At 45.5% G+C, this 26087-nt stretch overlaps 2 protein-coding genes across 5 annotated transcripts in view; one reads left to right on the forward strand and one right to left on the reverse strand.

Annotated features, from left to right (window-relative positions):
* Positions 1-4521, reverse strand: part of LOC133378861 (uncharacterized) — an 81739-nt gene extending 77218 nt beyond the window's left edge. The window contains exon 1 of the mRNA XM_061613475.1: positions 4389-4521. Within this exon, the coding sequence (XP_061469459.1) occupies positions 4389-4428 (40 nt within the window). The 5' untranslated portion in view covers positions 4429-4521. The remainder of the gene's footprint in view (positions 1-4388) is intronic.
* Positions 4522-10855: 6334 nt separating this feature from the next.
* ZBTB12 (zinc finger and BTB domain containing 12) lies at positions 10856-25431 on the forward strand. Of its 4 annotated transcripts, none has more exons than XM_061619447.1 (4): positions 10856-11274; positions 11639-12547; positions 18255-18844; positions 21341-25431. In XM_061619447.1, the coding sequence occupies exons 3-4, from the start codon at positions 18348-18350 to the stop codon at positions 22371-22373; spliced, it is 1530 nt and encodes a 509-aa protein (XP_061475431.1). In that variant the 5' UTR covers positions 10856-11274; positions 11639-12547; positions 18255-18347; the 3' UTR covers positions 22374-25431. The 4 variants fall into 4 exon arrangements, with proteins under 4 accessions (XP_061475431.1, XP_061475433.1, XP_061475432.1 ...); XM_061619449.1 differs by having other exon boundaries at positions 12383-12547; XM_061619448.1 differs by lacking the exon at positions 11639-12547.
* Positions 25432-26087: the final 656 nt, after the last annotated feature.

Consider the following 26087-nt stretch of genomic DNA (forward strand, 5'->3'; position numbering starts at 1 on the left):
AGCAGGTGTGAGCCCTCAGCGTTTGGGCCTTAAGGAGACAGGCCTGCCCCTCTTCTGCCTGACCTTCTGCTGTCTACGTTCTGCAGGTGAGGGGGGAGTATCCTGTTCACTGTCTGTGTCTGGCTGCAGGGACTCTGCTGTATCTGGGGTGCTCTGCAGCTGAGGGGGAGAAGGAGCTGGATTCTCAGGAGGCTCCTCCGTGTCTCCTTCTGAGTCTGCTGCTCCTGGGTCTGCTGCTGTTACTCCCGAGTCGTCCTCATCTGAGGAGTCCTCTGACGGGGCCATGACACCACATTTGGCTAGCTTGCTAATCAGAATATCATGGGACACTTTGTCAAAAACTTTGCTGCAGTCAAGATATATTATGTCCACAGCACTCCCACAGTCTACCAGGGAGGTTATCCAATCTTGTTCTTCACCTTTGTTAAAAAAATGTCTTCGGCCAATCCTAGCTGAGGTAGCAGAGTTGACAACACCACTTCAGGATGCATATAGAAGATACCATTTCGGAATCCTCTGCCATGTAAACAAAATTTTGTAAGCTACTATGGGAGCCTTTTTGGCTGAAGAGTGGGGTAAAAATGGCTGTAAATAAATAAATAAAAATGCTCCCCACAAGTAGAAAACTAACATATCAGGGGAAAAGGTGGACATCCATTTGCTGTGCCAATGTTATTTGGTTGTTTGTTTATTGCTTCCTCTTTAACTGAACAGATTGCAAAAATTCAAATGTGAAACATCATCAACAAATAGAACCCCACAAAATCCTGGGCAAATTTAAAAAAAAGTTTTCACTGGCCCAGAAAAGAAACAAAACAAAGTGCCAAGCAAACATTAATAGAGAGCGAATTCCACAAACAGGGTCCCACAAACAAAAAGGCCCTGTAAGTAGTTTTCTGCAGGTATGATGAGCCTGTGGCCCTTTAGATTGCTCGACTATGGCTGCTTTCACACTGCCACTTCATTCCATTATTCCAACAATAAGCCCCATTTGTGAAAGCACCCTAAATCACCCTTGACCATGCTGGCTGGTGCAAGTTTCAGTCCAACAGCATATAGAGGGCCCCAGGTTCCCACATCCTGATTTACAGAGATGTTCTTATCTTGTTTTTATACAAAGGAACACTCCGAAGTGTGATTTCTCACCTACAGTCTACCCTGAAGTGTAGTGCAATCCATTTTGCAGGTACAGACCCAACCTGATTGACTACTGTTCCCAGATCTTTCTGGACTTTGTCCTGACCAGAAAAAAGGCTTCTTCTTTTTTCAGAGCTAACACAACTTTAAAAGCTTAGCAATCTCATGTTTGTATATATCTTCAGATATTTGACAGTTTGATGTACTGAGGATATTAGTTTGCCTTTCCCTGCAATATTCTAATTGGCCAAAAAATTGCATTTGAAATGATTTGCAAAAAATAACAGAAAAAAAGACAACGATGTCACTTTTTAATGATTAACTGAAAAGTTTGGGCTACTCTGTTTTTTTGTTCTCTTTTTAATAAAGGAGGCATGTTAACCGGTCAGACTTGATCTAATTCAGGGAAGGGAAGGAAACAATAGATGAGTACATGTGTAGCCCAATAGAATGCATGTTTACTCCGGAGTAAGCCAGACTTCAATGGATCTTACTTCCTAGAAAGTACTTTTTGGACTGCAGCCTTATTTTCACAAAACAGAAATAGAGAATGAAATGTGTTCTCAGCATTCAGGGCCCATCCATACCTAACCTCAAAATCCACATTTTCCATATTCTGTTGGTGGCCTTGAGATCCATGCCATATCCTGTTTGTGGTCAGATTTATTTTCAAGCATGTATTTTCAAGCATTTTCAAGCTCAACGTGTGAGCTTTCCTTTTTTTCTTTTTTGCCTAATTCATGTCTGCATTTTGTCACACCCCTAAGTCCACCCCTTTATGGTGATTGGTCCATGACAGTAATTTGCTTTTCACAGGCTTTTCTGGAAGAGCGCAAAAACATGTATCTTTTTTAAATTAACATGCATGCGCAGGTTTATGTTTAAACATATATTCCTTCAACTGCAGAAGGCACGAATTATTATTATTATTTATTATTATTAACAACCTTTATTGAAATGTTTTTTAAAATAAAATACCCTTGTCTGGGCTATAACATATAACATAGTACATACTACTTAAAAATTACTAATACAGAGGTGTATTCTGTGTTTTCAATTAATGGTTTGCGTAATATCACAAATAGCTTTTAAGTGGAAATATTATTCATTAAATATTCGATTTTACATTTCATTGCAATATAGTTTAAAAAAAGCAGCAATGTGATGCAGCTACAGAAACCAGGAGGAGGAAATGCCCCAGTTCAGTACTGGAAGCAAGAATGAACTGCAAGAAAGGAGGAGTGTCCCCCTGAAGGTGAATTTCAAAAGTGAAAGTGTTCAATACTCCAAACAATTTAATTTCAATCCTGGGTTTTTTTTACTGAATTTGTGCAAAACTGTGTTAGCCAAGATACATTAGGTCTGCTTCATATGTTATTTCCCCATTCCCACATACGGATCTCCAGGAGTTGAAAAACTCAAAGGGGTGTGAGCAGAAAAAAGGAATTGGGAATGCCATAGAAGAGTGAGACTGTAATCCTAACTGTGCATGCTAGGGAAAAGGCGCCACTGTACAGCACACGTAAACACGCACAGAACTGAACTGTGAGCTGTGAGTGTTTTAGAAAACGAAGGGCAATCTGGAGATAGAATGAAGGAACATGGATAACAGCACAATCTTCCATCTGCTCTGAAGTAGTCCCACCGAGTTCATTGGGACTGTATAGGACTCCAGCCAACTGCAATCCTATATAACAAGGGATGAGCAACCCTGTACCCCTCCAGATGTTGCAGGACTACAATTCCCTGTGAGAGTTTTTGGTAGATATGCATTGCAGTGGAGTGCAGAAATAACTGCTCTGTTAAGCCTGGCAGCTGAAAGAATAAAGAAACTTACGGTGTTAAATTACTACAAAGAGGAAAAGGCATACATGCTGAGGTAGCCATGCAGGGAGCCATTACCAGCTGAATGAGAACAAAGACAGGCAGAGGAGGGATGGAGGGAGAGAAGGAGCAAAGCCGGCAAAAACAACAAACACTTTAGAGGGCAGATTGCATTTATTTCTATCCTAGGGTTGCCAGGTTCAGGGCCTGAGACTGATCCTGTATCTTTAGAAGAGAAAGTCAGCCAGGTGCCGGTGTTCTTGCAACATTGTAATGGGAAAAACCACAAGGTGGAATTCTCCCTTCCCCCTGCACAACTTTTAAAGATACTGTATCTTTAAAAGTTGTGCAGGAGGGAGAATTCCACCTTGTGGTTTTTCCCATTACAGTGTTGCAAGAACACCTGCACTTGGCTGACTTTCTCTTCTCCTAAAGATACAGGATCAGTCTCAGGCCCTGAACCTGGCAACCCTAATCCCCACCACCACCACTACTGGTTCGGATCAGTTGGTGGTGTGTTGGGGCTTTACTTCCGATATCTGCATCATTCCTGACCATTGGTCATGCCACCCAGGCCCGATGGGAGTTACAGTCCAGCAACATCTGAAGGGTCACAGGTTCAGTTTATCTGGGAGTAACTCCCATTGAACTCAGTGGAAGCCACTTCAGAATAAGCAAACATAGGGCTACACTGTGCTGTAAAGAAGTATGGAAACATTGAATGGAGGAAGAAGGAGCTAAAGTGAATTTGCAATAGAGAGAGTAAAAGGTATGTCAAGAGCAACGAATAAAAAATGAGATGCTAAAACAGAGAGAGAACCTGGAGAAAGAAAAAGAGGCTGAGTACACACCATGAGTTGGTATTCAATGCTAGTCCTACTCAGAGTAGACCCCCTGAAATTAATGAACCTAAGCTAGTCATGTAACTTTAATGGGTCTACTCTGGGTAGGAGTAGCATTGGACACCAACCCATACATTTAAAGCACCCCCAAAGAATCCTGGGAACTGTAGTTTACCTCTCAGGGAGCTCCAAACCACCGTTCCCAGGATTATTGGGGAAGCGCCCTTCCTTTATTTTTTATTAAATTTATATCCTGCCCTTCTTCCCAGAAGGAGCCCACGGCGGCAGACTACAAATGATAAAACTCCAAAGACGTCTTAAAATGTGCTTTAAATGTATAGCGTGTATACATCAGCAGCCATAAACGCAAAGAGATTTTAAAGAAAACGGGGAAACATCAGGGGGAAAAAGTCAGGTTGAAAACACCAGGAATTATTTTAAAGAAGACAGAAACGAAAGGGGATTGCGGTGAAGAAGGCACCGGAGAAGCGGGGGGAAGGCGGCGGCTGGGCCCCCTCTCCCGCCGTGCCCCATTGCCAGGCCACCCACCCGCTCCCCGGTACACCCGAACATCGGGCCGGCTACCTGGCAAAAGGGTGAGGAGGGTCAAAAGGAAAAGGATCATGGTGTACAGCCTCGTCGTCGGAGCCGGGCGTCCGCTCTGGTCCCAGCCAGCCGCTGTAAACTGAAACTCCCTTCCAGCCTTTCCAGCTGCCGGGAAATGTCCGAGTAACTTTCGGATCCGCCTTCAAAGTGATCGTGGGGAGCAAGGGAGATTGAGCAAGCTCGTTCAAAACTGCTGCTCTCAGCCATTAAAAAATATTTTTACTGGTATTTGGATTCCTTCCTCTTTCTCCTTTTTCTTAATCATCACAATCAAGTTTATTTATATGCAGCTTTCCTCGCTTGTGCTCAAAGAAGAGTAAACATAGGCTGCAGTTCACACTTACCTGGGAGTAAATCCCATTGAACCCAATGGAGATTACTAATGTATTGGATTGCACTGATAGTCATAAATCTATCTACGCCTTTTATATAGCATTTTAAACCCACATTGGCAAGCCAAGCAAAAACATTAAGATTGCCCTAAAATGTCTGCATTTTCTTTGTCCCTTTCTTCCTCCTGACAGCGCTTCTGCTCCTTTAAGCAAGTGCCCGACAGGTATAAATCCAACAGTTGTAGTCTTTACCAATGGCGATTCAAGGATGAGGACGCCTTACCCTGTTGTATTTCTGCCCGCCATAGCATCCCAGAAGATGCAGGAGGAGCCCAGCCCTGGTGGTGGTGGTGAAAGAGCCATATAACAATGCATGAAAACATCAAATCCTAGATGCAGATATCTTTTTGCATTTCTCTGATATTTTGGTCATCCTGGGGACTAGCCTTCAAAGCAGCATCTTCCAAATCTGGACGGTTGTTACCAAATTTGAACAAACCTTCTGAGTGTACCTGGCTAAGACTTGTGTCTCACCACCTTCAAATGAAGTCCCTCAAAGTTGCTGAAAATAAATCTGCTGCCTTTGGGTTTCTTAGTGACATACGGTGGCATTCTAGCTTCTCCGTTATTGCTAGGTCCCAAAGCTTGCTGTACTAGTTCTGTATATTCAGTCCCAAAGCGTTTTTCTGGATGCTGTGCAATAATCAAATCTGCTGCCACCAACACAAACAGTAGCACTCTTTTAAGAGCCGCTACTTCTGTTAAATTGCAGTAGAGTCAGATTCCAAATGTTAATCTTAGCTCAGTATAACACTCTAGTGGGCAAAGCTGAACCAGCAAGAGGAACCACTGAGGCATCACCTGCACTATATATTTAAAACAGCGTGATATAAAACAGTGTGATACCAATTTAAACAGCCGTGGCTTCCCCAAAGAATCCTGGGAACTGTAGTTTGCTATGGGTGCTGAGAGTTCCCCCTCTAATCTCCTCACAGAGCTACGACTCTCAGAGCTCCCTGGGAATACAGATTGATTATTAAACCACTCCAAAAACTGTAGCTCTATAAGGGGAACGGGGGTCTCCTAACAACTCTCAGCCCCATTGACAAACTATAATTCCCAGGATTCTTTGGGAAAAGCCATGACTGTTAAAAGAAGTATCATACTGCTTTAAATGCAGAGTGCAGATTGGGCCTAAAGATATTTAGAACATTTTCAGCCTCATGGCTACCTTCCCTTCTGGGGTCCACACAGGGATGGAAAGATCTGTCTGTTTCGGTTCTCTCAGTTTCTCATTTTTCCAATGTTAAATTCAGTTCTCTACATTTCTACAGCAATCTGCGATTTTTTAAAAAAAATCCTCATGAAAATTCCCCACCTTTTAGTGCAAATTTCTCCAAATAAACACATTTTTGTATGCAGTTTTGACAAAGGTACACATTTTTGCAAGCCATTTCTCATCATTTCATGCCTTTTTGCATGTTATTTTCACTCATGTATTCATTTTTATTTTTATTTTTTTATAGGAAAGCCAGTGTGGTGTAAGGTGTTGTACTATGACCTGGCAGACCAGGGTTCGAATCCCCACACAGCCATGAAGCGCACTGGGTGACCTTGGGCCAGTCACTGCCTCTCAGCCTGATGAAAACCCTATTCATAGGGTCGCCATAAGTCGGAATCGACATGAAGGCAGTACATACATTCATTTTTATGCACACTTTCCCCAATGTATGCATTTTTGTAAATGTTGTTTAGTTGTCGAACTGCATCCCAAAATTCTAACAGATGCGAATTTTGAAGGATGGTTGTGTTTTGGTTCTCATGTTGTTTTGGAAATTTCGGATTTGATAAATTCTGCTTGAAATGCTAACAGAATCGAAATTCTCGCCCATCCCTAGGTCCACATGACAGTGGCGGCAGGGCTAAAAGTAAGCTGGGAGGAGCAATGCATGTTAATGTTACCTTTGTCGAATATGTAGGCTTATTTCTACACACGCTCACACATTCTGTCTATCCTCCATCCAGGCAAGCAAGAAGCATTATCAGCGCTCAAGGAGACATTCTAGCCAGGCAGAAACACTCAAGGAAGGTGCAAAGCAGGGCTGGTGAGGGTGTGTGGCCTAGGGAGAGTCTCAAAGGCCAGAGTGGCTCACATTTGCCCCCTGGGCCAAAGGGTCCCCAATCCCTTGTGTAGCACATGAGCTTCCAGACAGAAGTTGGTTTGTTCATCACATTGTATCCCCCCTTTCCTTCAAGGAGCTCAAGGTGGCATGCATGTTTCTCCTCCCTCTCCATTTTATCCTCACAACAACCCTGTGAGGTAGGCGAGGCTGAGAGACTGACTTGCTGCAAGTCACCCAATGAGCTTCATGGCTGAGCGGGTATTTGAACCCTAGTATCCCAGATCCTAGTCCAATGCTCTAACCACTACACCACATTGGATCTATCACCACATCCACCCAATGCCATTGGCAATTAAATAGCAGCCTATACACTTAATACAGATTTTCCCCTAAACATAGAAAATATAAGTAAAAACATCCAGGTGTACCTCCACATTCACTGCCGGTATGGTTGCTTATTAGCACACTTTGTCACATGTATTGTGACATTTTGGCAGGTGTCCTCTATCTAAAGATGAGTAAATCTGTCAGGATCAGTTTCTCATTTTTCAATCTTAAATTCAGTTATCCACATTTCTACATCAATCTGTGATTTCCCCCCCTTTACAAACCCTAATGAAAATTCAACAGCATTTTAGTAACAGTTTCTTCTAACATACACATTTTTGCAAAATAATGTTCCCTAATAGAATGCATTTATGTACGTTATTTTCACTAATACATGCATTTATACAGACACTTTACCCTCGCATATGCTTTTTGTGCACATAACTTGACAGGAGAATCCTGCTGCAAAATTTGGAGAAGTGCAAATTTTGAAGGATGGCTGTGTTTCAGTTTGCATATCATTTTGGAAAGTGTGAATTAAGTAGATTTTCCCAGTGTGCCCATTGGGACTGGTAGGGCAGAAGAGAAGGAGACCCAGGGAGATTAGGTGAAGCCAGAGCCAATAGGTGGAGCCAACTAATCCCAGTTTTCTCCCTATCCTCTTGAGTTCTACAGGGGGTGACACTGAGACTAAGGAAGAGGAAGCTGCCAAATGTGCTGCCCAGGACTGGCACCAGAGGGTGGCCAGGTTGGGCTCTGGCCAAGGGCCCCTGTGGCCCAGAAGAGCCCCTGAAAGGCCCCTCCTTAGGGTGGGAGGATAGCGCTCCTGTCCCACAATCCAGTCGACTCCTGACACTGCCGCAGATCGCAGAGAGGGAGCTCCCAGGCACCCACACACACAGAGGCTGTGCAGGCTTCAATAAGCCTGCACGCATGCCACACCTACCTGTTCTGTTGCTGGGAATGCTGTGCACACATGCCTACCATAAACCAAGATGTGGGCGGAGGCTTCCCTAAGGGGGCTGATGCCCGCACTGCCATCTTAGTTGATGGCACGCATGAGTGCTACGCTATGAGCACGCACGTGCCTGCCATCAACCAAGTTGGCATCAACCCCCTTATGGAAACCATCTTGGTTGATGGCAGCAGTTAACATGAGGCGATGGGAGAAGCAGTGGGGCACGTGGGCATGTGCTGCAGGCCTGGGGCAGGGTGGTGCCCAAGGGCCGAGTCATGCTTGGTGTCAGCCCTGGTGTTACCCCATGGACTGGATGTAAGTAGAAAGGCAGGGCAGGTGGGGGCTGGCTGAGGTTGGTGGGGCAGTGCCCTGTTTGCCCTAGTGGACCAGCTTCCACTGGGTTTTCCTTTAAATGCAAACGGAATCAAATTTCTTCCCTTACCCAGTAGTGTTGTGGCAAATTCAGACATGCAGGGTCCCTTCATAATAGTCACAGGCACACCCTTCCACCCCTTTTTGCTGCTGGGTTGAGAATGAGATCCTTGTTGATGCTTTCTCCCACAACAACAGACATCCCTAGGAACTAATAAATATGAAAGGGGAGAGCGTTAGCTACTGAAAAGAGTCTTTTCAGTGGCTGCCTTATCTTTCACTCTGATTGGCTCCAATCAGCAGGAAAGCACAAGGAAGCATGCTAGGAGACTCTTCTCAGTGGCTAACACACATCCCGTTCATGCTGCTTGGCTCGTAGGATGCTGGAGACATAGGGACCTGCTGGGACCCAGCTCCCAAAAAAGTAAGGGGTCTTAGACCCCACCGAGATCCCAGATGACTATACCCCTGTAATCTCTCTCACCACACCCCTACTTCTGTTTGCTGCTCACCTAAGCACACACCTGGCATTTTGTTTCTGGCAGGGCCATATACAAGTCAAGTAAATAAATATCACTCTTGCACAAGACCTCAGCATTTAGAATAAATAAATAAAAGGAAATGGGTACCCTCTCCTGCTCCATAACCCCCCCCCACACACAAACATCTCCATTTTGCCCATTGTGAAACATGATAATGAGTAACATTTGCTTTTTTTCATTTCCTGGGGATTTTTTTTTACAGGTGCATCAGCAGAAGTACAAATATACCTGTATAGGTGCCCAGAATGGAAAAATTGTAGCAGAGGATTAGGAAGAGTGATTAAGTGAAGGTATAGTCCCAGATACATACTTCCAAGCTCCACTCACTAGCAAGCACCAAAATATCCATGGCTGGGGAAAAAAAGTGTACATGCAAGCTAACATGTCAACACACAGAAAAAAATGGATCTTTATGACCCCAAATAAGGCTCTCACCTAGAAGCACCGTGAAATAAATTAAAATGGTTTACTGTGGCACAGGGCCCAACGCAAAATAAACATACAAACATCACAATGGGATAAGTGAAGAAATTACAACTCAAAGTGACTCAATATTTAAGCAAAAGTATAGTTGACCGAGCAACCAATGCAGAATAAACTTAAATGGGACTAATAAAATAAGAGAATGAGTTGCACAGATTCCACCACTGCAATCTAACAATGTAAACAAAAGGAATAAAACTTACACTTTTGCACTGATTGGGGTAGTGGTGGTGGTGGAAATGCATGCTTCCACCAGTCAGCAAAACCCTGGATAAGATCACTCTTACAATCTGGGTTGAGCAAGGCAAGATTTCCAGCAGGGATGGAGAAAGAGCAAAAAATGGGAAGCCTGCTCTGGGTGAAGAAATAATTCTTACGGGCACTGAATCTGTTTTAAAAGCAGAACTGCCTTGGCTTCATGCTGCACATCCATCAGTCCTTACAGAGTTTTCCTTCCACAACAGTTAGCGGATTTTTAAAATGAAGATGCTGTAAACTAGGCAGCAATCAAAATCCAGGGACACCCCAGGCCAAATCTGCCCACTTGTTGCGGTTGACAACCTCTGTCTCTGCCAACCTTCCTGCCTCTGGTCCACACCCTGAAACGGCCTGGGTGATTGGTGGGGAGAGCAAGTGCTGGAGGAAAACTGCATAAGCAACAAAGGGAGGGAAGAGCAGGCTCTTCTTTCTCTGGCTTGTACAGAATTCTCTCCTCCTGTTCCCTGAAGTTTGGTGGGAGGGAGGGTGTTTAACCCTTCCCTCCGTGCATCTCCGCTGGTCTAAAGTCTCCTTTCCTACCAACCCCTCCAAAGCTGCTTCTAGCCTGGCAGGCAGGGCTGGCATCAAGGGTTAGCATAGTCAAGCTTCTTCCAGGGGCCCATACCTCAACAAAAGTCCTGATAAGAGCCCCCCTAGACCTTCTGCAGTGAGGAAGCAGACTCCCTGAGCAGAGGGTGGGGACAGAGGGCATGCTACTCCAAAACCTGGAACTGGAACCAACACCACTAGTGGGGGGGGGAGAGATACTGGTATCGAAAGATAAGCTGGATTGCCAGTCTTTGCCAAGTCTGCCCTTGTGCAGATGGCAAAACACGCCCTGCACAAACAAAACCTCCCCACTTTGATTTCCTGTTAATCTGTGTTATTTTTACAAGTTTACCAAGCTGGGGGTCAAGGCTATACCCTGCACCCCAGCCTTATCTTTTAAAGGGCCAGACACTTCCAACTCCTGTAAAATAATTGGCCCTTCCCATTCCAGTTAGGCAAAGAGGACGGCTGATATGTTGCCATCTTTTATTGTCAATCATTCTCCCACTCCCTCTTCTGTCACACAAATCAAGCAACATTTTTCAGCAGCAGCAGCAAATTTCTCAAGAGCCAACTAAGAACTAAATTTTAGAAAACGATTAAAAGACCAGGAAAACAAAAAATTACTTGGAATAAAATACCATCAGATCTGGGACCTGGTGAAGGGGAAAGAGTTGCATAGCCCAGGAGTCACCCTTGTCCATACTATTGAGAAAAAGTCACGCGTCACTGTAAGAAGAAAAAGCCAGATTCTTTCTGACTACACAAAGCATAAAGAGGCATTTCTGGGAAATTTTACTTCTTCTTGAGACACTTGATACTTGAAACTAGACATCACTCGGAGTCCTGTGTCCAGTTCTGAGAAATGCAAGAAGGATATCAACAAACTGCAACATGTCCCAGTAGAGGGTAACAAAGATGGTGAGTGGACTGGAGAACTATGCGGAAAGATAGAGTCAGGCATGTTTAGCCTGGAAAAGAGGTGACTAAGAGGCAATAGGGTAGCCATCTTGAAATATTTGAAGAGTTGTCACAAACATTGGAGGGGGCTTATAAGGCTGAGTCCAACCCCCTGCTCGATGCAGGAATCCAACTTAAAGCATACAGGAGAGGTGGCTGTCCAGCTGCCTCTTGAATGCCTCCAGTGTTGGAGAGCCCACCATCTCCCTAGGTAATGGATTCCATTGTACCACTCAACAGTTAGGAAGTTTTTCCTGATTTTCAGCCAAAATCTGGCTTCCTGTAACTTAAAATAATGGAGGAAATTTGTTTTCTGTTGGTTTAGGTGCGGAAGACCCAAACCAAGGGGTTCAAATAACAAGGAAAAGGATTTCAGCTAAACATTGTGAAGAAGTTCCTAACTCTAGGAGCTGTTCACAACAGGGAGAAAGCTTGCCTTGGAAAGTGATGTAATCCCCTTCATCAGAGATTTTGAAGCAGATGTTGCATGGCCACATCTCAGGGATGCTGCAGCAGTGGATTTCCTGCATTACGAGGAGATTGGACTAGATGACCCTTGAGACTCCTTCCAACTCTTTGATTCTAAATTGCTGTACATTGCCCTGATATTGCAATCTATTTATTGTGGTGGTTGTTATATGTCCTCAAGTCGATTATGACTTATGGCAACCCTATGAATCAGTGACCTCCAACAGCATCCTATTAACAACTGCATATAATTAAAAATAATAATAAATACATGTTCAAACAACAGAACTAAGCAATTAGACTGAACATGACTACCCCAGTCTCATCTTAAAATATTCCTGGCCTTCCCCACTTCCTTTCTGCCCCCCTTTTTATGTCCTCATTTCATCTGCTTTAACTTCTTACACCAACCACCTCCCCATTCCATTTCCCCAAATTCTCTGCCCCATCTCAGTTCTGATTTTTGTCTTTTTAGCTTGTAATTTGTAATTTTTAAGTGCAGAAATGTGTGTGTGTGTACACGTCACAACAACGGAGTCAGTAAGAAAACTGGCAACCATAGTGTCAACTCACAGACAGGGTTGAATTGTTTTAATCCTAGCATGGATCCCGAGGAGTTTATAGACGTTTCCTATTGACAGCTGGAAATCCAACATGGAATGTTGTTACAGAGATGAGAAAAAGCTGTAGCTGGTGAAGACTCAAGAGCCATGGCAGAAACAAAAAAAGTGGCAACGCTTCATTGTAATTCGATGTCCCCTATCAGGTCAGGCATGTGTTTAATTCCCTGCCAGGTATGCCTTTTAAGAGTGGTGGTGGATGGACCTGCTTTTAGGAGAGGGACACATGGCTCAAGCGCTTTGAGTCCTCTGCAGCCCATTTTGTTCTTTGAAAGCCTAATAAGTTTATTCTCCCCACTTCTTTCAAATAATATTTAGAAAAGCTCTATATAAGTGGAAACTTGCATTAGAAGGAGGGGATTAGTTACCAAGGTGATTTGGAGGAGGCAGCCCGCCTGGCGGGCGGACAAATCGCCCCTCCCATCAGCCTTCTAGACGCATGTTTATGACATCACTGGCCTTAAAGGGGAAGAGGGAGTGGATTTAAAGGATCCGCGAAGGGATTAGCAACTATCCCACAATGCAATGAAGTTATTTCTTTCTCTCTGTCTTCCCGCTCCTTTTTTTTAATTGACTTTTTTCTTCTTCTTTTTCTATGTGGCTGACTAATATTACTCCCCCCCCCCCCGTTCTGGCCGCCTGGCCCTTTAAGGAGGCCCCTTTAATTCTTTTCTCTTGCTTTGCCTCCTTGTTTGGCCATTTGGGGCCCACCCCTTCTCCTCCAAGAGAGGGGGAGCAAGCTGCAAGGTGAGGAGGGGGTGGGTAGGGGGTGGGAGAGGCTGGGAAATGGGGGCGAGGGGCAGGGAGGTGTGCATCTGAACGGAGGTTGCTGGCTGGGAAGGAGGGCAGGAGCGTGCAAAGGGAAAAGGAGGTCCTGAGAGGAGGAGTGGAGGGGGGTGGGGATCGTATTGTTTCTGCCTGGCTGTGAATGGGAGACTTGCAATGAGTCAAAGAGCTTCATTGGATTTCATCTCACAGTGCAGGAAAGCAGCGTGTAAAAAAGTGTGTAAAGCATGTAACGAAGACAGAAAAGGAGCTACGGAGGACAATACAACCACTCCTTGTAGATCACAGCAGCGTGGAAAGCTTTCCGCGTGCGAAAAGTGGTGTAGACATAAGAAGAGCCTTGCTGGATTAGGCCAGTGGCCCATGTAGTCCAGCATCCTCTTCTCACAGTGGCCAACCAAATGCCCATGGGAAATCCAGGACCTGAGCACAAGAGTGTTCTTCCCTTCTCCAGTATCCAGTAACTGGCATTTGGAAGCATACTGCCTCCATCTATGGAGGCAGAGCACAGCCATCACAGTATTGATGCCCCAGTAGCCTTAGCTTGCTTTGTATTTGATGATTCTTGAACAGGGGATTTGGAGAGAGAAGCCTGCAGGCTGTTTCACGTGTTAGGCAATTTCCCACATGGAAGATATGTGCACATGTAAGAAATTTCATATTGCTCAGACGGATATGCTTTGAAGCTTCCCAGTGTGTCTGCCTTGGAGAAGTACATACTTGTGTAGTCATTCCACTTAACAATCTGCATGTAGTTTAGTCACACTTTCTTACATGCTTTCTCTGTGCAAAACTTGTGTGTAGGTAACATTTGTGAAGATAATTGCATCTCGTTGCTTGTACATGCATCTATTGCACAGTGTGTTTGTGCTGGAAAGTTCAGTCAGAGGGCTGGTTCCCAACAAATGACCTTTTGAAATGCACAGTTCAGCTGTATTATAATTTGAAAGATGAGATGGAAATGTACAAATAAGTTTTAAAACACACACACAAATAAATTGTGCAATGATGATGTACCTACATCTTTGTGTCTCTTTTTCAGTATAGGAAATATATCGTGTGTGGACTAAGATTTGGAAGGAAAGACCAGATAAGTGGGTAGTACAGTATTTCGGCACTAAGCTAAAGAGAAGGGTGAAGTTATAGTGAGTGATGACCATCTGCACATACAGAAGTGCTTTTTATCAGTTTCAGCTGATTTGCCAGCTGTGACTGTCTGAAGAAAGGAAACCCAACTATAGTCATTCACGCTGTCCAGATTAGACTACATCCAGATTAGACTATTGTAATGTGCTCTTCACGGGGTTGCCATTAAAAGACATCTCAGATGTTCAAGCTGATGCAGAATGATCATCTGGTTGCTTGTGGGGGGCAGTTGATTGGACCATGTAATACCTATTCTGTACTGGCCACCTGAGTTACTGTGTTTCTGGGCCCAGTTGCAAGTGGTTACCTTTAAAGCCCTAAATGGTTTGGGGCCTGATTATCTGAAGAACTGCCTATATCTAGGTCTTTTGTACAGGCTTTTTAAGGTTGTAAGATTGGCTTGTGTAGTGGAAACCTAACAGACGTTGATCACTTTTAAAAAGATTTAATAGCTTATTTTATGTATTTATTTGTTGTAAACTGCCCTGGGGATCTTTGGATGAAGACTGGGATATAACTTTTAAGGTTGTATCCGGCACTGCCATTCGGCTTGCGCCACAGACTTCTGCACCACATCCCTCCATCTCCTCTGCCCTGAAGCCCCAAATCTGGCTGGAGGACCCTCCGGAGCAGATATTGGGGGCGTGCAGGAAGACTACAGGAAGTTCCTTCCATGACTGGAGTACAACTCGCGCAACACTGACTACAAACCAAAATTTATATGAATTTGCCCAGGTCATGAGATTGGTCACAGAGCCCACCATTGAGATGCATCAGGTTGGCAGACACAAGAGATAGGATCTTTCCAGCTATGGGCCCATCGCTGTGCAACTCCATCCCATGAGATGTGCATCTTGCTCTCACTCTGCTTGAGTTCAAATGGGCCTTAAAAGACGTGGCCTGTTTCAAGCTGCTTTTAATTGAATAAGGTTGTTGGTCTCTCATTCAAACTATTGCTACATTTATAAATGGTATTGTGATAGATGGTTTAATTCTTTTATATCTTTATATCGTCATCTTGATTGTAACTGGGAACTGCCTTGAAGGGGCTTTTTATACTTTATTAGTATAAAAAAATACCTAAAGTGTGGACAGAGTCATAGGACTTTGTATTGCATCCTGTCGGGAAGAAGAGGACATAAGAAGCAGATGGGAATATCAGTATATAGACTATTTTGTCCTGTCTTCTGCTTCTGACTCAAGCCAGGTTACAGAATCTTTAGAAAAGAATTACCAAATCAAAGTTCCAGGATCATCGTTTCAGGTTTCAGTCGCAGGTAATAAGGTTCATAGTAAGATTCAAAGACCTACTGTTAGATATCTTCACAGTTTAGGGTGCAAACCAACCCTCTGATCCACCCCTTTGGGGGTTTGGTGAATGGAGCAGAAGCCTTCCTCCGCCCAGAACAGCTCCACCGGCCTCTGCCTGGAACTCCCCATTATGACTGCCAAAAATGTGGTTGGTTGGAAGTACCCTTCTTGCCAGCAGCAGCACACAGTAAGCCCCCAAACATGGTGTTCTGGGGAGCTGGGAGGGCCTGAGCTGGCCCGTGATCTGTTGGGTCCCAAGCCTCCACCCCTGCTTCTGCCCTGGCTGGTGTGAGTGATGGAGCTCTGTATTTTACGCCCCGTCACTGCCTGTCCAGGGTTTGGCTTACTCTCAGACTTGCAAATATTATTAAAATAAAATTGTGTTAGTGTTGTTCAGATTACTATATATGTGTGCGTGTGTACACACTCACACACACATATATCTTGCAATAACTATAGCAAGGTGATCAACACAGGTGAAACACTCTGCTTTATTTTGAAGCAACGGGATTTATGCTTTTTTTTATATGTGGACCTAGTACAGTTCAATTAATTTATCAAATCAGATTACCCTGATCCAACTAAGGACATCCATGGAGATAAGCATAATTCCCTGCCTGTTTAACTTGTTTGATCAGAATCCATGGGCATAAATCTGATCCCCATCTGAGTATGGATGCTAGTTGTTATTCGGTTGCATGTGCATTGCCACCCACAGTCTGGTGCAAGTAGCCACCCATCATTACTTTTTCAAAGATGCTTAAAAAGACAATGAGATTATGATCAGTGCGAGTATGTAGGATCACTTGAATCTGCAGGTTCCCAAGCCTTCCTGTTTCCTTAACACACAGCTGACAAAGGAGACAAACTGTGCTGGCTGTGGAATTGGTGTGTGGGAAGACTCTTTTCTATCCTGGCAGTGCTTACCACGGACTGTCCCTCCCCGTTGGATTGGTCTTGTTGTTTGGCTGGATGAAGTACAAGGTGCTCAGAGTCAGCGGTAGGCTGAATGTGGGCCAATAAACTGAGTTTGAATCCTAGCAAGACAGAGGCAATGTGGGTTGGTGGTTCCTGAGTTCTGATAATTGGTCAGTTGCCTGCTTTGAATGAGGCAGTAGTCCCTCTGAAAGACCAGTTTCGTAGTCTGGGGGTGCTCCTGGATCCATCTTTGTCACTAGAGGCCCAGGTGACCTCAGTGGCTAGGAGTGCCTTTTACCAGCTTTGGCTGGTAAGACAGCTATGGCCGTTTGTGGTCCGGGATAGCTTGACCACTGTTGGCCATGCACTGGAAACCTCCAGGCTAACACGCTGTATGAGAGGCTGCCCTTGAGGTTGGTCTGGAAGCTGCAGCTGGTGCAAAATGCAGTGGCATGACTGCTGACTGGGGCAGGGTATCACTAACATGTTACCCTGCTACTGAAAGAATTGCACTGGCTGCCCATTAGTTACCAGGCCAAGATCAAGGTTCTGGTTTAGGTGTAACAAAGCCCTATACAGCTTGGGACCAGGATACCTGAAAGATCATCTTACCCCTTACATACCCAGTTGATCACTGCGCTCTGTAGGTGAGGGCCTTCTGCAGAGACCATCTTATCAGGAAGTCCATTCCACACAATATAGGAAGTGGACCTTTAGTGCAGTGACACCTACACTTGGAATTCCCTCCCCTTAAATATTAGACAGGCGCCATCTGTGTTATCTTTTCAGCGCCTACTGAAGACCTTCCTCTTTCAACAAGCCTGTTAGGTAGAGACTTTACCCCAGTCTGCGTCTGCACTGAAATTGCTTTTTAAGATTTTTTTTTTAAATGAAAGATGTTTTGTTTTTTAATGTCTTTTGTTTTTAAGATGTTTTAGAGTGCTTTTAGTGGTTTTGTTTGCCGCTCTAGGCTCCTTCTGGGAGGAAAGGCGAATAAAAATTAAATAAATAAGCAAATAATTGGGATGGGAGAATGTATGGTAGGGTATGTGATTACGGCATGGGAATGGGACAGGGGGGAAAGGAAGTAAGTGTGGCTGTGATTAGGATGGGAGAGTTTTAAGATAACAGTGTATTGCTATTGTTGGGGAAGGGCTATAGCTCAGTAGCTAAGCATCTCTTTTGCATGCAGAAGGTCCCAGGTTCAGTCCCTGGCATCTCCAGGTAGGGCTGGGAAAGACCTCCTGTCTGAGACCCTGAAGAGCCTGCTGAATCCAACTCAGTCCTGAGCTACATAGACCAATGGTCTGACTCAGTATAAGGCATCTTCCTATGTTCCTGTCAACTTGAAAAAAGCTTTAAATAAAAGGTGGAGTGTCAGATCTTTAAAAAGTGGTGTGGACTTTTCATGTTTTCTATATGGGATCGGGAAAATCTGAAAGAGCGGAGCAGCATTGGTATCGGTAGCTCCATTTTATTTTGTCTACATTGAATGTCAGGTGTAGCCAATGTGGTGGCTCTCCAGATGTTGCTGGACTACACTCCTGGCTGAGGCTGATGGGAGTTGGAGTCCAGCACCATCAGAAGGGTACCACATTGGCTACCCCCATTACATGATATCAGTTGCCTCTCTGCTAAAAGGCCCTTGATTTACAATATTACAATGCCATATCTTCCTCTCTTTGTTTCCAGTGGCTCTCCAACCTCCTGCCTTCAGCTGCCTGCCCTCTCTGTTTCTTCCCTTCCACACACAGTCTGACGCTCTTCTCCATTCTGTAAGAACTGATGGCATCTGGTGTTGAGCTTCTTCGCTTCCAGCTTCCCGGCCATGAGGCGGCTACCCTGCGCAACATGAACCAGCTCCGTTCTGAGGAGCGCTTTTGCGATGTCACCATTGTGGCTGACAGCCTCAAGTTCCGCGGCCACAAGGTCATCCTGGCTGCCTGCTCCCCTTTCCTGAGGGACCAGTTCCTCCTCAACCCTTCCTCCGAGCTCCAGGTGTCGCTCATGCACAGCGCCAAGATCGTAGCTGACCTCCTTCTCTCTTGCTACACTGGCGCCCTGGAGTTTGCCGTCAGAGACATCGTCAACTACCTGACAGCGGCTAGCTACCTGCAGATGGAGCATGTGGTGGAGAAGTGTCGGAATGCCCTGTCCCAATTCATCGAACCTAAAATCAGCCTGAAGGAAGATTTAGCGAAGTTTGGAGGCCACCGAAGGTCCAAGTCCCCCAGCGTAGTGGGCTGCTCCACCTCCTCCCGCAAAGAACACTCCCGCAAGAGGTTTGCAGAAGGATCCATTTTCATCTGATTCTTGCAAATAAGTTCACAAAAGTTACTGCCCCATATCTGCCTTAATCAAGTTCCTTCCTAAAAGAAAAAAAAGAGAACCAACTTTTTGGCAAAGTTCCCTGCCTGGTCGCCTGGAGGTGATTCTTGCCCGCCACAGGCGACCAAGGCAAGCAGTTTAATTATTGTATTTGATGGCATTTGTTTTAAATTTCCTGTTGAGGAATTCTTTGGGTAAGTAAGGCAATAGCACCATCTTCTGGTAGCTGGAGAAATAACCACACCATCTGCTTCAATTTTACATTAATCCTGCTTAATTAACCTGTTTGACTAAATAAATCCTGATTCACCTTCACCCATGCAGAGTCACCATTATTATGTGCATCTTGAATATCCCTGGAGAGACATCACAGGAAGGAAGGATCGATGTGTGGCCTGGCATCCTCAGATACAGCCACAGTGACCCAGCCATGATTCTAGTGGGTGTGGCACCTCAGAAAAATGTTGCTGTGATGGTGGGAATGACAGCTGCTGCTTTGCAGTATATGGGCTGTTAGATCTTTCATCCTCTGTTCGAGTGCAGGCAGCATGCGTCTGAGGACAACTTGGGTCACATCATGTAATAGTGATGTGAACCCCGTGATTGGCTGCTTTTCACAAGTGTAGACATCTTCCATGTACAGGAGTATCCAGATATTGGGGTGAGGGGAACATGTATGCTGTAGGCTTCAGCTTCCGTATAGACGTATGCATAGCCCAATAGACACTTGTACAATTAAAGATGCTTGGGTCCTTCCCCCTGAAAACTATCAGCTCCTGGATTTTTGGAGGCTCTGAGGCCAACAGAGGGGCCCCTTTTAAGGAATGGAGGAGAGAGGGTAGGGTGTGCGTGCACATACACAGATACAAGCTAGCCACAAGCCACATGTCAAATTGTTCTTATTTACAAGTTAATAACATTGCCACCATGTTACCTGGCTGCTGAAAGAATTGCAATTGCTGCCCATTAGCTTCTGGGCCAAGTTCAAGTTTCTCGTTTTGGTGTACAAAGCCCTACACAGCTTGAGATCAGGATACCTGAAAGATCATCTTACCCCTTATATACCCAGTCGATCACTGCACTCATCAGGTGAGAGCCTCCTGCAGATACCATCTTATCAGGAAGTCCGTTCTGCACAACATAGGAAGCAGACCTTTAGTGTAGTGGCACCTACCCTTTGGAATTCTCCTCTTAAATATTAGGCGCCATCTCTGTTGTCTTTTCAGCACCTACTAAAGACCTTCCTCTTTCAACAAGACTTTTAAATAGAGACCTTATCCCAGTCTGCATCTGTGATGGAATTTCTTTTTAATATGTTTTTAAAGTTGTTTTTTAAATATGTTTTTAAAGATGTTTTGTTTTAATAAGTTTTCATTTTTAAGATGTTTTGAAGTCCTTTTTGTTTTTTTCTTTGCCGCCCTGGGCTCTTTCTGGGAGGAAGGGCGGGATATAAATTTTATACATAAATAAATAAACTTAGAATTTATTAAGTAACTTCATCCCTACTCATCACCTGCCTAACATCTGAAAGCAAGGGTGACCCAATAAGGACCTAACTAAGGACTTTATATCTGGGTTGGTATAAGATTCATTGGTCTACCAACCCGGGGCTCTCCCTCAGTGACCAGGACTCCAACTCCCATCAGCCTTAGCCACCATGGCCAAGGGGCAAGGGATGATGGGAGCTGTAGTCCAATGGCATCTGGAGGGAGAAGGCTGGTCTGCAGTTCTGCAATGCTGGTCATGACTAAGGGGGAAAACAAAAGCCATGTGATGCCTCAATTTGATGCCTTTGTCCAGCTTCTGCAGATTTCAACAGGCTCCCTGCCAGCTTCAGGATTCTGGCCTGTGCCCTACCTTGCAGCCCTCAAACTAGTCATCTGTCATATGAAATGGCCCTAAAACAGCTCAACTGAGGGCATTTAATGTCCGCCAGTCACTTCTGCCCTTTCCTCTCTTCGTTGAAATCTCACCCCAGTCAAACCTGTGACATCTGGGCAGTGATTGAAAACGTCCCTGCTTAGACTGTGGTCAGTGTGTCACTTAATTCTAACCTCTAGATATGGGGGGATGACCCATATGCTCAGGGGTGAAGGACTTGCTTTGTACATGGAAGGTTCTGTAATCAGCTCCTGACTTCTCCCGCTAAAAGCTCCTCTGCCTGAGACCTTGGAGTAACACAGCCAATTAGAATAGGTAATATTGGCCTAGAATAAGGGGCAGGGAACCTGTGGCCCTCCAGATGCTGTTGGACTCCCACTACCGTCATTCCTAACCATTGGCCATGCTGATAGCAGTTGCAATCCAACAATATGTGGACCCCAGGTTCCCCAGCCTGGCCTACATTGACCAGTGCTCTGACTCCAGTATAAGGAAACCTCATAACCCACCTCTCTGCCAGATTCCACAGCTATTGCACTATTTTTTTTTTCTGTCTTTGTGGCTGGCAGGTCCATGCCACGACCCATCAAGCTGGAGTTCCCGATGGAGGATGATCTGGAGATGAAGGCGGAGGATGAGGATGAGGAGCAGGAAGACGATTACGGGGATGACGATGCTGTCTCTGATATCTGCATTGTGACGGTGGAATCCGCCATGGAGGTGGCCCAGCGGCAGAAGAAACACCAGGCAGGCACCACTTGGAGCAAAGATATGTCTCCCCAACAAAGCTGGAACAAAGAAACTTCTCCCCAGCAAGCTTGGGGCAAAGTGTCTTCACCTCCGCCAGGGTGGAACGAGGATGTGTCTGGAGACCAGGAAGAACCTCAAGTCAACTCAACAGTAGCAGAAGCCTTGGGGTCCCCTCCGGAATCGACACCAGAGAAGTCCCAGCAGGGGGTGGTGAAGGCTTCCTATAGCCTCTCTGAGGATGCTGAGGGTGAAGGGCTCCTGATCATTCCTGGTGGAAGCTACTTGGAGGAGACCAGCGAGGCTGCGGCTGTTGCCGCTGAGTGCCAGAGCAGCGGTGCTGGCGGCGGTGGTGGTGGTATGGGACTGGTGCTAGCTGGACTGAGTGGGCGCCCCTTCTCTACCTTTCCCTCTGCAGGGAGAGGTGGAGGTTCCGGGACGCCGGGGGGAGGGAGTGGTGTCTCAAGGATAATCCGCTGCACCAAGTGTGAGGAGGTATTCCAAGGGGTGGAGAAGCTTGTCTTCCACATGCGGGCCCACCACTTCATCTTCATGTGCCCGCGCTGTGGCAAGCAGTTCAACCACAGCAGCAACCTCAACCGGCACATGAACGTCCACCGTGGGGTGAAGTCGCACTCCTGCACCATCTGTGGGAAGTGCTTCACCCAGAAGTCCACACTCCATGACCACATGAACCTCCACAGTGGCGAGAGGCCATACCGCTGCTCCTATTGCGACGTCCGCTTCGCTCACAAGCCGGCAATACGCCGCCACCTCAAGGAACAGCACGGCAAGACCACAGCTGAGAATGTCATGGAAGCCAGCGTGACCGAGATCAATGTCCTCATTCGCTGAAGGAGGAGGCGGCGGTGGCGGCGGTGATGACGACAACGCCACAGCGGCGGGAATTGGAAAGGGAAGGGCACTCCTGAGCTCCAAGGGAGGGAAGTGGGGCGTAGTGGTTAGACTGTAGGGGCGGCAAGCCAGGAACTCCTTGAGGTATGATTTGGGGCGGGGGGATAGGGTTAGTGTCTAGTATTGATAGAGGGATGGAACTCCTGGATTCTTTGGAAGGGGAGGTGGGAGGGAAATAGTGGATTAGAAAAGCATAGGTCAGATGGGAAGCAGGGCTCCTAGATTGTCTGAGAATTGAAGGGTGGGGATCTTGTTAGTCAGAGGATGGGGCTGTGCGGATACAGGATTGCTGGGATCTGTTCCCTTCTTTCACAGCCCCTATCCCTTTGTCCTTTGTGCCCAGTTACCAGAAACTGCTACCTCTTTTATAGGCTGATCCTATCTCAGCAGCCAAAGAACTGGAAAAGGCCTTTGAAAGCAACATGGTGTCAGTAGGGAGGGGGAAATCTCTCTGATCCTGCTTAAGAGGCAGCAAGTACTGCTGCCTCTGACCTTGTCTCCTCTGTTCTTCAATAATTGCTCTGAGGTGGGGGTGGGGGTGGCAGCAAATTTGCCCAGGAGCCTACAGACGAGCTCTGTTGTGGTCCAAAGCTCCCGGGTGACTGTAGCAGTGAAAGGGAAGTTGGCAGCAATCTGGTCTCACCTGTCAATTCACCCCTAGATTCAGACTCCTCCTCAAAAAAAGAAAAAAAGGGGGGAAGGCAAACATTTGAGCAGCCAGAGTCTCTACTGTGTAGTTTGACTTCAGAAGCATGCTAGTTTTGGTTAGTGGGGTGCATTTTATCCAAATACTGAAAAGCCAGTAATTTTGTGGGAACTATTAGGAGGGGGAGCAGCAGGGCTGAGTTATTCTGCATCTCCACTGTGCAAGTGTGGAATTGCAACCTTCAAGACTTTTTTTAAAAAAACAAAAAACTTTTAACTTAGGGACTTAAAAGAAGTTTCTAGTCCTTATGGCTTTGAATGTGGGCTTGAAATGTGATAGCAGCAGTGACTGAAAGCTGGAAGAGCACCAAGCAGGACTTCCAGGTCAAATTTTATTGCCTCTTCCAATGGCTAGCAGAAGCAGAATGAATGATGCAAAGATGAGCCAATAAAGCTCTTTATTTTGCATAGGCTGCTCAGGTCACATGGTTTGGCTTTTCTTGGTGCAAAATCTAGATTGACTTCTTTTTTTTGAAAGTACAGAGAGTAAACATATCCCTGGGAAGAGGGAAAGTTGTTGGTGCTAAGCAACTGGGACTTGGAACTCCTTTAGGATCTACTGCCAGTCAGCCAGAGATTTGTGGATAGATCCTCCTCTACCGTGTGGCCTCCATCAGGCTAATGCTGTAAGCCAAAATTCTTGGTTCAGGTCTCACTTCTGTTACAAATGCATTAAGGTCGCACTCCTGTGTGCCTTGCCCTGGGAGTAAGTGCTGTGGAAGCAGCAGCATTTATTTCTGAAGAATCATGCTTAAGATTGAACTGCACATGGCTTTCAGTCGGCCTCAAGATGGGAGGGAGGACAGGATTGTAAGAACTGAGACAGCTCTTCCTTGTATTGAACCACTTGATTGGCAACAAGGAATTGCAGGCTGGCAGAGAAGGGATGGGTTGCTTCATCCCTCCTCTGGGCCTAATAGAGAAGCCCAAGTGGGTTGCCAGAATTCCCTCCTAAGAACTCAGCATAATAATGCAGTGGGCTGTTGCAGGAGGAACAGAGCTTTCTATCCCTCCTCTCCCAGCCCCTGTCAAGCTGGTAAAACTGTTTGCAGGCCAGTAACTTTTGTGCACTTGTTTTCAGTGGAGGCGAATCAACACTCCAAAAAAGAAAAGAAAAAGCACTATATAAATACAAGAGTATTGTTATATTCTTGTGGCTTCAGTCCAGAAAAGGGCAAGCAAGGCACATTTATATGGGCCATTGCAGGGCTGGCCCAAGACCTTTTTCTACCTTAGTTGAAGCAGCAAACAGCCCCCCCTCTAAATAAAGGTACATAATACCCAAGACCAGCCAAGGTATTTTGGCATTTGGGGCCAAAAATCCCACAAGTAACTTTTTCTGTGGCAGTAAAAAAACAATAATAACTAACAACGTGCTGGCTTTTCATGATGCCCAAAATCTGTTGTCTCACTCTGCCTAACAATAGGGATGGCCCCGAGTATGTAGGAAGCTGCCCTATACCAAGTGAGACCACTGGCCTACCTAGCGCAGTACTGCCAACAGTGATGGTCAGCGGCTGTCCAGGGATCCAGACAGAGGACGTTCCCTGCCCTAGCCGGAGATGGAACCTGGAATCTTTTGCATGCAAAGCAGAGCCTCTACCACTTAGCTGTGGCCCTTCTTTGTTTCCACTTCTGCAGAGCATTATTCAGCACTATATATATTTTGGATAGACAGACACACACACCCACGCACACCATGAAAAACTGGATCCTGCAACCCATACAGAATGTGCGCAGATATGTCTTTATATTTGATCATTTATTCTGCTAATGAATAAAAGGTGATGGGATTTGGTGAGATAGAGCCTGGTACTGAATCCTTTCCCATGAGAGGACCTATTGAATGCCTGCTGTGGTTTCTGAGATCTCAGTGTGAGCATTGTCCATACATGTTCAAGAATGTCACTTTGCAGCCTTAAGGACTAGAAACGTTCTTTTAAATAATAATAATAATGGGAACTGAAATTCTCAGGATACTGCATTCTGTACATGGTACCAAAATGTCAGCTTGCACGGCATACTCACAGTCCTGGAAATGGTCCCAGAGGCAGTGGGGTATGGGAGAATTTTCTCCTTGAGACGGTATTTGCTCTGATCTCTAGACCCAAAAACTAGGATCTTTTTTTTTCTCATTTAAACCTTTTTCTAAAAATAAATAAATAAAAACCACTATAATTTTGTTGTTGCTGTTTACTGTTGGGACTGGATTTCAGAAGGGGAAGAGGAGCTAGATTCCTGGGCCCTGTATTCAGTTCTGTCTGGTGGGTACCCTCGACTGAAAAATCATAATTCAGGATGGGTTGGGTTGTATATACACATCAGAAAGAAGGGGTCTGGGAAAGAAGCAAGAAAAAGAAGTGTGTAAGAATTGCTGGCTCAGACCAAAGGGCCATTCACCTCAGCCAAATACCTGAGAGAAGCTTATAGGCAGGGCCTGAAGGCTGTGACGTTTCCTTATATCAGGTGTGTGGCCCTTGTGGCCTGCCTGATGCTGTTGGACTCCAACTCCCATCAACCCCAGCCAGTGTGGTCAATGATCAGGAATTATGGGAGATGTGGTCCAGCAAAATGGAGGGCTATAGGTTCCTCACCCGTGTCTTATATTATTTGACCCCTGTGTTGATCCTGCTTACAGAGAAACAATTAGAATATCTTAAGAAGAGCCCTGCTGAACCAGGCTAAGGGACTACATAGGCTAGCATCCTGTCTCTAGTAGTGGCCCGCTAGATGTTCCCAGGAAGTCTATAAGGAGGGCCTGAAGGCAACAGCTCTCTTGCAGTGCCTGTCCCAAGCAACTGACAGTCATACATTTCCTGTCTCTAGCCTAAATGCGGAGACTAACAGAGGTGTGGAGAACTTGTGGTCCTTCAGCTATTGTTGGTCTCCAACTCTCATCAACTGCAGCCAGCTTGTGTTGCCAATTGTCAGATGATGGGAGTTGTAACC

This window comes from Rhineura floridana, chromosome 3 (genome assembly GCF_030035675.1).
Source record: "Rhineura floridana isolate rRhiFlo1 chromosome 3, rRhiFlo1.hap2, whole genome shotgun sequence".
Classification (NCBI taxonomy): Eukaryota; Metazoa; Chordata; class Lepidosauria; order Squamata; family Rhineuridae; genus Rhineura; species Rhineura floridana.